At 37.9% G+C, this 13,462-nt stretch overlaps 2 protein-coding genes across 4 annotated transcripts; one reads left to right on the top strand and one right to left on the bottom strand.

Moving 5' to 3' along the window:
• Positions 1–310: 310 nt before the first annotated feature.
• On the bottom strand, positions 311–5,692 carry LOC146488940 (protein-S-isoprenylcysteine O-methyltransferase-like). The gene is made up of 3 exons (XM_085114853.1): positions 5,342–5,692; positions 2,587–3,030; positions 311–2,503 (listed from the first exon to the last, which is right to left on the bottom strand). Exons 1-3 carry the CDS (start codon positions 5,532–5,534, stop codon positions 2,298–2,300), a joined length of 843 nt encoding a protein of 280 aa, XP_084970979.1. The 5' UTR covers positions 5,535–5,692; the 3' UTR covers positions 311–2,297.
• Positions 5,693–5,839: 147 nt separating this feature from the next.
• On the top strand, positions 5,840–12,735 carry LOC146488939 (uncharacterized). Of its 3 annotated transcripts, XR_014865687.1 has the most exons (7): positions 5,840–6,045; positions 8,374–8,443; positions 8,734–8,824; positions 9,321–9,469; positions 10,067–10,161; positions 11,615–12,118; positions 12,241–12,735. XR_014865687.1 is itself a non-coding variant. In XM_085114905.1 (6 exons), exons 1-6 carry the CDS (start codon positions 5,872–5,874, stop codon positions 11,690–11,692), a joined length of 642 nt encoding a protein of 213 aa, XP_084971031.1. In that variant the 5' UTR covers positions 5,840–5,871; the 3' UTR covers positions 11,693–12,735. The 3 variants fall into 3 exon arrangements, 2 of the variants coding, with proteins under 2 accessions (XP_084971031.1, XP_084971020.1); XM_085114905.1 differs by having other exon boundaries at positions 8,734–8,809; positions 11,615–12,735; XM_085114894.1 differs by having other exon boundaries at positions 11,615–12,735.
• The last annotated feature ends 727 nt before the right edge of the window (positions 12,736–13,462 follow it).

The following is a 13,462-nucleotide window of genomic DNA, read 5'->3' as shown; positions in this document are numbered from 1 at the left end:
TCATACATGGAGTGAGGGACGCCAGACTACTATTAATCTGGAGAGACAATGTGTACCAAAAAGGCCTCTATAACTAAATTGATTTGTATCACGGTAGTCACGCGTTCACATCGGCTGGGCCACATGTGTAAATAGCCAACACACCAGTTGGAATTTAGAAAAAACAAAGAATGTTTTTGTCATGTTATTTAACTAAGTTACTTTCTCTTATTCATAGTGTTCCCAATTAACAGTCATCTGTGTTAAATACATTGACACTTAAATTAAGTTATTAATCAATAAAACACATCAGGTATTCATTTAGCAAGTACACATTTGAACATTTAATCAATATTGAATTATTCACTGAAAACGCTTCTTAATTTTACAATGAGATCAACATTTAACGTAACTGTTGACTCCATACAAATGAAATCCTTCTAATTTCGCTTCAGTTCTAGGCAAAAATTTGAAGGATTTGCATGGAGTAATCGGAACATAACAGTGCTAATATGTTGGCAAATTGGTATTTTTCATCATGCTCTTTCAGAGTATCATAATAAATTCCATAATTTCAAAACTTCAAATATTTAAGATGTCACACTTTAGGACTCTATGGTGGTACAATAAAATACTTATTATTGACTGAGTAAGATTAAGCCAGACAATGATTACCATTGATTAACGGTTATGGCACATGGCCTGAGAGAAACATGGTCAAGATGTCACGGCTGAGAGCCATATATTCTTCCATCAAACTATCCAACTAAGAAAATAAAATGAAATGGCTACCGCTATAATGTTTACAAGAGTATAAATTAAATATATCATAATAAATTATTTTGGAAATTAAATGGCACTTAAAGTTAATAATTTTTTGAAAGCTGATGCTCGTTTGCCCAGCCAGATACATGCATTCTGGAAGTGCCTTGGAAATGGGTAACTAAAATCACCGCTAGGAAACTTGCAAATTTGCAAAAGTATTAACTAAAGGCACATCTCAAGTTTCACACAAGTGGGTGATTTTTGCCCATGCCCGAATGTTTTAGCAATCCTAACTCAACCTTGGGAACTGGTCATAATACGTTTTTTTCCGAAAAGGGCCTACCTAATGTCTGAAGCGGGGGTTATTGAACACACCACCTATCGCATGAACATTACGGACAAAAATTTTACTGGCTCACACAGAAATGTTTAGCTAGCAAGAGTCAGCATTGCAAGATAAAAAAGTTAAGTGAGGTTTGAATCTCACTGTCATTTTTTACTGCTGGGTAGAGGCGTGGCTATGCAATAAAGACACCATCTTTTGAGGTTGAGAAAGAAGGGTGCAGGCAGAGACACTCACATTTGTATTAGTGTTATCTTGCTGTAAAACTGTAACAAATATAAGTTTTATTTTATAGAAAAAATTTGTTGATTTTTCAGCAATAAAATATTGGTGGGATCCACTTTTTGTACAGGGGAGCTATTAAATAGTGCAAATGAATGTTGTGCCACTAGCACTACTGACCCAAATGATGGATCAGAGATCTCTCCCATCAAGATCTCTTCATCATTTATTCTATTAACTGCGTTCGACGGAAAAAGAATGCACTCCTAAAACAGATTGGAGTTGAGATTGTACAGGACAATGAATGAATAGATCTTGGGACGTGTATCTGGCATCCTCTGCAGATTTTGCAAGGGCAGATGACATCATCACCAACTTGGCAAAGGAGAAAGAGCCTGGGAGTGATATCATTGAACGCAGTCCCTAATCTTTGATTATTACTAGTAATAGAACTTAGGTATTGAAAAAAAGAAAAACTACATTTCCTGCAGCACCAAAATAATGACAAAAACACTTTTTTCTAAGGCCTTCCCACAAAAATGTTCTTGTTTCCCAATGTAGATTGACCCAATTTTTACAAAAAAGAAGGCATCTGTTTATGCCCAGGAACTCCAATCTGGATCTTGCACTATTAGGACTAAGACTACACATCCTCAAGGTGTAGTCCCAGAAATATCAACACCCACCCCTTTGTAGTCTGAATTCCAGCCACCTCCCAAGTCGTTCAGCCTCTTATTTGTGGATAACAGAGTAGACAGCTGAAATTTAGGCTAACCCCTTGGAAGGTCTTCGGAAATGCCTAGTATGAAAGTGTCTCAAAAGCCAACACTTGAAAAGGAAAGTATAAAAAAATTAGTGAATTTCCAGTTGGGTGGGACCTGCCCTAACCAAACGACCTTCCATGGAGAAGGGGTACAGAACTGATATTATTTTTATGGAATAATGCATTGTTCACACATTCGAAATTATATTAGAAGTTACTTATAATCTATTCTGTCATGGCAGGGGTTAACTTAAAGCCTTTCACAAAAGGTACACCAACAGATGGAACCTTCTTCTGATAGGCCAGATACTCATCACCAAAGAAATAAATAAGCGTGATTTCTTCATCGTGGATACGTTCATCAAAAAACTTCCATGAGGCCCAAATGTATGCCAAGAGGCAAATAGGATTTGCAAGAGTAACTTGAGTACCTGAAAGAGAAGCCAATTAATTATTTTATTAACCAATAATTATTAATAAATTTAAGGTTTGATTGAAATCCTCATGAACTTACCTACACTCCACCAAAACCATCCTGCATACCCTGGGTGCCGACAAACACTGTAAATTCCGTGAGTCACTAAAACATGATTCCTAGCCTTTCTGGTCTGGATAATGTGTGTGAAATTGGATTCCGCTGTTGTCATGGCAAGTTTACGGAGAGCTTCTCCTCCTATCATCATCACCAAGCCAATGAAGCTTAAAATAGAAACGCTCTTCATTCTTGGAAAAAGCCACAACTCTAGAGCAAACTCAACCCAACTTGTAACAGCAGCAATTTGATACTCTGGACTGTGATTAAGCAGAAATGAATCCAAACCTAACTTGTCTGGGCTATATATGGCAACCATTACATATTCAGAAAGATGAAAGAACGACAATGAAGCCAGATACCAGCCAAAATATTTCCACGTTGAGTCCCGTACACTAAGCAGCATGGCAATGCCAAAAACACAACCTGGTGAGCAGAATAAAAATCACAACAATCATGATCATCCAGCTCGTTAAACAACAATAACATTATAATAACAAACACATGCTTTGGAATCTATCAGTCAACAAGTTGTTGTTGATGTTGTTATAAATTATTTAAAATTATATTTTAATTTAAGGACAGTGCCCCCTGTTGCTACTGCGCATACATTCTGTGCATCTCAAGATGGTCCCAGAAAGTTGGGTTCCTTAGCGGCGGTGCCTGCTAACAAAGAGATATTTTGTGTGGTTTATTAAAGTATGCAGGAAAAGGGGCTCTTGGCAAGGGTTATTGTACCCTCTCACGCAGTCGTTTTTAGGGGATTCATACACCGCCGACCAGTTAGCTCAGTTGATTGAGCATAGGACTACCGTGAGGGAGGTCGTGGGTTCAAACCCCGGCCAGACCAACACTCAGCGTCTTTAAATAACTGAGGAGAAAGTGCTGCCTTTGTAATGACATCATAAGGACGATAAACCACCGTAGGCCCCATCTCACAACACTTCAATGTTCACAACCCTGCGGGACGTTAAAGAACCCAGACACTAATCGCAAAGAGTAGGGCATGGAGTTCTGGGTGTGCTGGTCTGGTCTTTGTGCTGTTTCATGGTTTCATGGGTTGGCTGGGTAGGATGAGGTTGCTAATGGACATATGCTGATGTAAACCACATTTGAATATATATACATGTATGAATAGAAAATGCGGTATATAAATGCATTACCATTACCATATTACCTCCTCCCCACAAACGCCTGCTTACTTAAGTGCCACATTCCTTTCCGCCGCTAAGCCAATCACAATGAACTTTCTAAAATCTGGAAGGTTGACCTTGACCTCAGAATGCCTCTAGCGGGAACAGTGAAAAACGTCACGGCGGAGACAGAACTTGACCGATCTTATGTGAACTTCCAGCATGGTGTGCCCTACGTTCAAAACTTCTCGTTAAAAATCCTATCAAGTGACTGCAATCAAAGAATTTGTGACGGGAAATAGCGATATTTTCGTCAATTTGCCGACTGGCTATGCAAAGTTGCTTTAATATTATTTTATCAAGCTTTGCCTTCAATCTTGTCGACCTTGTCAGTGTGGAGGAAACCGAAATATTACACGATATGTCAGTAAACTTTAAAGATTTTGCAGTTGAAACTCGCTTTGTTGTTGCAATGTGTTTGGGGGCATGTGCGACATTTTCCACCTGGCCCACAAGTTGATCGACTCTTTGTCGTTTAACTTTCTGTTTAATAGTCTTTAGTGGACTGATAAATACTGCAGATCTCCCCTTGATACCTTCTACATTCTTCTTTGCTTTCTCGAATCGAGTTAGTCCCTTGTAGCACTTCGTACAAACAAACAAATCTGCTCCAGAGTTTCCGCACCGGTGATATCTTCACCGACATTCAACTTGATCAGGCGGGGATCGGGAAGATCGATTACATTTTCCCGAAAATTTTGACTCTCCCAGCAGATAACGGCGTCAAAGCATCGCAAAAGAACCGCTTCTATTCACATTCGATATTTTTTTGGGCGTTTCAGCCACAACCAGCCATTCCAGAAGTGAAAAATATATTTTATTCCAGCAAAACTCCCGTATCTCTCAAGACTGTACCAGAGACTGTACAAAGCTTGCAGGAAATGGAAGCAGCCATTGTAACCAGCAATTTGACTTGATATCTTTAGACAATGCCTCGATGGCGATTGGCTAGGGTGCTTCGGGAGTTAAACAATGGGAAAGGAATGTGGTACTTGGGTAAGCAGGCGTTTGTGGGGAGGAGGTAATACAAGTCCCCTAAAAACGACTGCGTGGGAGGCTAGGGTTATTGTAGCCTATGAACGTAGACATACGTCCGGCTGTCGCTTCTCTCCTTTCGGCAGAGAGAAGCGACAGCCGGAAATACGTCTGCATTCACAGGCTGGGGTTGTTGGATCCAAAAAGAAAATTAGGGGAAACCACGCATTTTATCAGAGATAATTTAGCTTCAATTTGGGGAAAAATGCCACACATTGCTCTTTATTTAAACACCTCGATTCGAATTATTGTTGCTTAATTATCTCTGAAAAAATGAGTGGCTACCGCAATTACCTTTTTGGATTCCAATAACCCTTGCTAAGATCCGCTGCGCAAAAATGGCGTCCTTAAAACATCTTAATGAAGTGATTTGGATTTGCAAATATGCAGTACTTTACGTCTGGTTGCATTTGTGCACATCCAATTAACTGACACCTTTTTTCCGCCTGAGTATTTTTTTTTAGCAGTTACAAATAAGACTTAAAAATATTTTCGAACACCGTACTGACCTATCGCAGCAGCTCTCTTGGCGATGGAAGAATGTGGAACGAACCATGTTGCACACAAAGTCAAACCAACAATAGCGCCTCGTGCTCCAAAATCTGATATACCTGTCAGATGTCTATCTTGAAATAATGTCAAAACTAAAAGAATACAAGCGATAAAATACGCAATGGCCAATTTTCCCTCTAGAATCATCATACATTTGTTTCAACCGGCAAGGCACCTACACTTACTACTTGATGTAAGCACATTTTTTATGCCCTTTCACTCCACTTCTGCAAACCTCTAGTCAACTTGAGACCGCAACTTCAGGCGCAATTTGAGTGACATAAGTACGAATAAATACCCACAGAATGAGATGCATGCATAAAGGTATAGACCTTTCTGTGGAAGGGAATTTGTTTTATTTAATATTATTGTGAAAATGGGGTTAAACTCATAAAGACATCACAATATAGCTTACACGAAGTAGCGACCAGGTATTTTGATCGGAGAAAGGCTGAGTACTAGTTTATCGTAACTTTGATGAAAAAAGATGGCGGATGACGACAGAAATCGCAGAAAAGGACCCTCTGATCACGATGGAACATCAAACGTGCACGAAACATGTATTGGTATTTGGTCTAAAAGTACAAAGGGTCATCACGTTAACGAAGGCGAACAAGACAAGATCTGTAATGGGATCAGTGTTGTCAGAATTTACGGCAAAGTAAGGCTAGCCGGTTTTATGTACAATGTAATGTAATCCCTACGCACTACGCAATTCGTCTGACAGTCTTTTAACAGTTATCACACAAGGAAATTAGGATGTTAAGGACACTGTTTATGAGACTTGGGTCGTTCGTTAAAGGGGCAGTATCATGGGAGATCGATGGGAGATATCATGATTTTTGACCAAATTCACTAACTTTAAACTTTGAACACTGTGTTACTTACATGTAATTTCTCAATCGCTAATTTAAAGAAATATTACTAGTGATTCTAAGACGAAAGGTTGAACCAAAATATAGTACAACCGGCGATTTTTAGTGCGTTACAACAGCGAAATTTGAAAACGTCTGCCAGACGTTTTCAAATTTGAACCCCTCTCTATTTTGGTCATCTGTCGGCGAAAATATCCGTGGATAGTTTCTTTGCATTCTGATGGTCTTTTAATGGAATTTTGTCATTATATCTTGGCTGCTATCAACTGAATAGCGTTTTTCCGATTTTCAATGTGTTACTAAAAATAGCGTGATACTGTCCCTTTATCTAATAATCAGTATGGCTTATAGTTTTTCCCTTTCCTTTCTTGTTTCAACAAGAAAATTAACGATAATAGAACAGCATGACGTTTCATAAGCTTAAATAAATTGACAGCTAGTATAGTAAAGCAGGTGCTGATATCAATCAAGTTTATGCTATACTCGAGTGACACCTGCTGTTTGAAGCATCTGTTGCTCGATTAAGGTTATTTATAGGGAAGGAAGGTCGAATTTTTCTCAAATAAATTTTTTAGGTAATTGTTGAAACAAGAAAGGGATGCAAAGTTTCGTGAAAACAGCTGTAGAAATCTTAAAAAGAACGCGAGCTATCTGAAAAACAAAGTTTTGTAGGAAAAGCGGTGAGCGAGTGAAGGTGTCATAATCCAATTTATGTGGGACTGTGTTGAGATATTACGCGGCAAAATTTACCCGCAATCTCGAATTACCGGCAAATTTGCATATTTTTGTCTACATCGTGTTCATCGCATGTCACGGCGTTGTATGTAAAATTTTACTGTAAAACAGCGTTCCATTTTGGATTCAAGCATTGCGTAAAAGGTTGTTATGAAGAATGCGAAACTAGAAAAGTCGCTTTGGGTGACAGTTAAGAAAAAACCAGGCCCAAAGAAGGTCGAAAAATCATTTGACGAAGCCAAAAAACTTCCGCTGGTGGAGAGCGACAAGAGTTCTTGGTACAACCAGTCAGATTTTCTATAACTGCCTTGGCAGCAGAGAAATTCGAGGACGATAAAGCGGATGGTGGAGGGTCGAACATCAGTTCGGAGTCCGAAATCGAAGATGCCGGCGACAATCCAGCCACTTTCGCCTTTGTTGACCAGCTGAAATTAAGCAGCAAACCTCAGCGCGAAGCCTCATGTACTGATAGCGGTGAGAAGTGCGTGTCTAGTGTCATCTCCGCTGGGGCTGCCAGTTTCATGTTCTGCGTCTATCTGCCGTTTTCTTCTTTATTTTGGTTTCGCCGGTGGTTCTTTTGCGCCAGACTTATCTTTTCCCATAAAGAAATCGCTTTATAATATTACAGTAACACTAAATGCTCACAGAACTCTCCAGGGAATGCTTCTTTGTGTTTGATTGGCCGGCGGCGTGAGCGTGTTGACAAGTATTTTAATGAGGTGCGAAAACTTGGAAAATGTTTCAAGGTCGAAAACACGGCTTTTGTTTTTGCGCGAATTCCCCATCTTCAAATGAATTAATAGGGTATGTAGATTTGCCAGATTTTAACGAAATTTGGCCAAAATGGTCAGCAGATATTAATGCATCAAAGTGTGTCAGGCTTTTACGAAATTCAAAATATTTTTCCTGTGACGTGTTAACATCTGATGGGACTACAAAAATTTTCCATTGTCCATCTTTAGGATAGGTTTTCAAACATACCAATAGGAATAAAGAAAAAGCCTGACACACTTATTATCTCCTGATTGATATAATTTGTGCAGTCTGTTTGGTTGTGCGCCTTTACGTGAGAGTGGGTAATTCAGTTAAGTACACGTCGCTAGTATTGAGTTTGCAGGCCTCTGAGCACTTATGTATCCAACAAAATAAAAAAAACATTGATGTTTTCGCAAACTTCAATTTATCAGCTTTACAGTGATATATAGTTTTCCGTGGTTTTATCGAAAGCAGCGCGTGTACGCTAGATTTTCCTGAGGGCACTCGCGAAACATGGAAGTAAACCTTAAAGTTATGATACTGTGATGCCATCGCAAATTTCAAGACTTGGGTGCACTAATTGAGAACTAAAACTTAATGTGCCTCTCTGCACTCTGTTGCAGCCTTCAGATCCTAGTAAATTGAAGCTCAGTAAAATCAGAGGACTTCAGATTGTAATAACAATTGATGCAGGTATGTTTTTAATGAGATTTTATTATAATAATAATAATTATTAAATCACCAATCAAGTGAACTTTTTAAATGTTACATGATTCTAAAAATCAGTCAATCTTTATTTGCCCCATGACGCGGAAGTCATTGAACTAGCCTGGGGTGTGTATTAACTGGGAGATTTGTCATAGCATAGCATCCCCAAAAACATACCATGGGAGGGATTTGGATATTTTCTGAAAAAAGATTTATAATGCTTTTTGCTACTGTTAATGTCACTGACCAATTGAATATTATGCATTTCTTTTTAGAGCAAGCTCCACATCCACCTCCCAAACCTCATGATCACACATACATCTCTGTGGAAAGAGTGGATGCAGACAACAAGTATGCATCTAACCGGTACAATTTAAAAAGTTCCAAAGACTTTAGTATATTTGAATTTCTTCTTTTAATAATTATAAATTTTTTATCTGATATCGTGTTCATAACTTTTAGAAGATCCCCTCACCGAGGTGGTAATTTCTAGAAAACACAGTCAAGCAACCTACATGTACACAAAAGAGATGTTAATGCTCAAATTATTTTCTTTCCCCAAATACAAGACGGAACCAAGTCATACGAAGCAATGGTGGCTGTGAATGAAAGAAATTGTTTAAGGATCCATATCTCCTTTGTAAAGATCCCTTGTGATTTCTTGTTTATAAGCATTTTACTCAAAAATTAAATACACAACAAACTTTCTTACATGATAACCTGAGTCTCCAGTGTACTAAAATAGGGCTTATTTGGAGCAATGTAGATTGTAAGGCAAAAAAAAAAGCACTGATGTTTGTCTAGCAAAGGCTTAATAATCCATACTTTAATGCTGTTGTTCATCTTTTTTGTTTCCAATCAGAGAACAAAAGAGTGACGGGAGTGATGCAGAGTCTACAAAGGAACAAGTTCCGAACCTGACAAGGAGAGTGATGGATGTAATGATGATGAAGAAATCAAATATGGAGAGAAATGTTGAACATTACAAGAACAAGGGAGTCAAACTTACAGGTACGGGACATTTAGATCTGTTAGAATGTGTACATCAAGTTTCTTTTTTCAAGAAATGCTGGATCAGCTCTCTCTCTGAGGACAAGATTCCATTGTGGACCATATTGGACTCCTGATTCATGAATTTAATAATACAAGTTTATTTACCATCCTCGCTTGTGCAATTATTTAGCTCATAAAGCATTATCCATAAGAAAAATCTTTTTGCAACCAGCATGAAACACAAGAAAAAGAGCTATAATTCTATTGACTGCTTGACTGCTTCGTTCAGAGGTGCTTGCAGTGTCTTGTATGTTATAATCATTAAGTCAATAAATGTACAATTTGTATTTGAATTTTGTCCCCAAATTTAGAATGTAACTGACTTGACAATATTATTATATATTCCAGACAATTTTTTTGGAATAAAAAAATATTAAAAAATGTTTTAATTTTGTAAAAATTTGTTTAAGGCACTGTTAATAAAAAAAAATATGTGTGCTGTGTGCGCATGTAATTTTATTTAATCAAGCAGCAATAATTACAATAATTGTTATAACTAGAAGAACTTAGCACTACATCAAGTAGTTGTTTTGTTTGTTTGTTTGCTTGTTTCAGATATTTGGGATGCAGCATATAACACATGTTCAAAATGCTATGAAACAACAACAAGACTACTGTCATACTGTCACCCAGTTGAGAAAATTAACCAGGTAGGGAGAGTCATTTGGGATGCTTTCCATTAATTTGATAGCCAAAAATTCTAGTTTAACCTCTTAAAAATGCAAATGGTACACATGGATCAAACGGAAATTTTCCAGAACAAGCAGCTGACCTTTGGAGGCACTCCACTTTTCCCATTTCAACTGGTTTGAACAGAAATTACCATTCCATTTGCACAAAATAATTTAGATTATGTTGGATACTTGTACCATCATTGTGTCATCACATGTTTTGATCTATCAGTGAGATCGCAAGTGTAGAACAACTGGAAAAAAAGTCTTTCCATTTGACATGGAAAGTTTCTGTAATTTCCACCCAAAAATTTTGTCCGAATGGAAGGTGCCCTGGTGATCAGATTAATCACACGGAATGCCCTGGCCGTGTCTAGGTTTGGGTCAGGTATTTTTTTTTTCTTCGTCGTAGCCACAAATGTGCACATTAATTTATGCATTAAAATATGTCCTCCCCTAGAAGGGAAGTATTGTTCTGATTGTCTTTAACAGAAGCGGCCCAATCAAAATCTATTATTTAGGCACATATCACGAGAGAGGGGACCCTCTCATCCCTTTCTGTGTGACGTCAAATCATCATTTGATTTATTCATTAAACCTACGTTAAATTCTGCCCTCTCCCAGAAGGGATTTATTGTTCTGATTGTCTTGAACAAAAACAGCCCAATCATAATCCATTATTGGCGCGTATATCACGAGGGAGGGGACCCACTCATCTCTACCTGTGTGACATCAAAGTAAATCACCATTATTTTAGAAGGTTGTTTTCGTTCAATGGCGGCCACATGTATGAATGTTTAGACTCTGATCTGCCGTTTTCAGAAAGAAAACAAACGTTTTTCAAGCGGTAAATCAAAATAATAACTTCTAAGTAGTATTCGACAGTTTAAACGGCGGAAATTGGAAGAGTTCATAGCGAAGAAACAACGCTTTCACAAACAGATGAAATAATTCAACGCGGAGGAAACCAGACCAGTTCAAGTTGGGGTTATGACGTTATCGTAGAGTTATTTTCCGTATGATTCCCAGTAACACAACGACAAAAATATCACGCATTCTCTCTGAATTAAACCATTCAATTATTTCAATTGCGAAGGGAGGATGGTTTTTAAAAATTTGTGAAGTATACAATGGGGAATAAATGGGGCTACATTAAGCATTTCGTGTAAATGCCGATTAAGGGGATCTTGTTTTGTTATTTTCCTATGCCAGTGCATTCCTGAGATAATTGCAATAATAATGATAATAAAATCATTGTCATAATCAAAATAAATTATTTGTTTATTTGTTAATAGAGAAACTCTTTGTAAGTTTTTCATCTGGACTGCTCAGCTTTCATCTTGAAAATTAGAAGGGCAGCTACTGATCCAGACTCCACCTTGCAATGTTTCATGGAAAATACTGAGATTTTAACTTTTTGCTTTATCAACAGATGTATGGCTTTGTAGCAAATCGAATCAAGAATGCTGGAAAATGGACAGACGATAATGACAACAGACGAAATAAATGAGCTAATAAAATAATGTGGTTGCAATGCTCATAAACCCATTAACTAAATCTGTATTTTTATTTAATATAAATGGATTGTACACTACAACTATAAAGAAAATTGTGAGCACTAGAATTACATGTATTTAATGAATGATTATTGTGTTGGGAATTTCAAAGAGAAACCTGAATCAGATGCAACATAAATAAACCCCAAGCTGAGATCAGAAATTATGGACGTAATAATTATTTTTACTTGTGGTTTGTTCTTTTTTCACTTGTGATTTGATGTTGCATCTGATTTGTTGCAGAACAATCAACATTCCAGAAATGTTCATGGCTTTGTTAGTTGCACTGTGAAAGGATCGTCTTGATTAGCCCTTTATTTCCAGGAACAACTTGTGTATTCTCCTCAATGCTCTTCGCACATTTTTCCCAGCTGGCAGAGGTCTCTTTTCCGTTGTATTCGCTGGACTGATGGGCACAAGGAAAAGAGACCTCTGCCCTGGGTCAAAATGGACTTTGATTCAACCACATGCTCAACACAGTCCATTTCGACCCAGGGCAGAGGTCTCTTTTCCTTGCGCCCATCAGTTCAGCAAATACAATGGAAAAAAGGCCTCTGCTAGCAGGGAACACATTAAATTTTATCATACGTGGGATTATTTGTGTTTTCAAGGTGACCTCTTTATATAAGCCCAATGGTTTCTTGAGGTCTCCTTGTCATATCTTCACTGCTACTTTTATCTTAGATTTATGCACTTTATGGCAAGTAAAGACGATGATGATGATGTCGTGGTACTGAGAATTTGTTTGAACATCAAGACATTTTATCTTTGGTGATCTTTTCCTTTATTCTCATGTTCGACATGTTTGATTAACTAGTAATTTTATAAGGAGAAACTAGACGCTGAACACTGCTGGGGCCCAATCTAACTATTAAATAATTTATTAAATAAAGGGTTAACCAGTTATCTTTAAAAGTCACTGAGTTTATAATTAGTCAGGACCTTGTTTGTATAATATACTATTTTGTTGTGTGTCAAATAAAAATTGTTGGACTGATATTGCCTTGTGCCTGAACTCAAGATAATAGCGAGTTTACGCAACAGGAACGCTGATGTGGTGGGACGGCAAATTGTGCTTGTGTGACCAACATGACAGCCAAGTATTCATGACTCTAGATTGTAACAATTCTACCGCTCGTGGTTTTCAGGTTGTCACAGATGAGAGAACACCAGTTTTAGTCGAAAATCACCTAAAAATGTAAAGGTCCTAAGATGTTGGTCACACAGCGACATTTCACTGTCCCCTTTCCCTCAGCCCTCCTGTTGCGTAAGCTCACTAATACTGTCATGGGATGGGTGGATAGGGTAGAGAGAGGACTTCTCATGATCCTGTAATCAAACATTTTGGCTAAGATGAAAGTTAACTGAAATTTGAACAACTGACAAAGATTTCACTCAATAATATAGAGCACTAGTTGCAGACTTTTTTTTCCATTTTGTCCCCCAGACTTTGTCTTTATTTTCCATACTTTTTCCAGGTCTAGAATTTGAGTAGTCTCCAAATTTCCATATTTTTCACCGTACCAACCCTGAATCTCTAAAAAATTATAACCCCCTTGAGGAAACTATTTCAGTGTTCTCCCATTATTGCAGACACCCTTGGGACTGCGAGTTGGTGTCCATAAAAGGAATAGTCCGTAATAGCGGGAATTTATAAAATTTCAGTGAAATGTCTGTACTCCGTTTCTGCCCGGGATTAAGCTGCTGTCCAATTTATCAAGGTG

This window comes from Pavona decussata, unplaced genomic scaffold (assembly GCF_977016875.1).
Source record: "Pavona decussata unplaced genomic scaffold, jaPavDecu1.1 SCAFFOLD_8, whole genome shotgun sequence".
Classification (NCBI taxonomy): Eukaryota; Metazoa; Cnidaria; class Anthozoa; order Scleractinia; family Agariciidae; genus Pavona; species Pavona decussata.
This window is presented reverse-complemented; position numbering and strand designations above follow the sequence as displayed.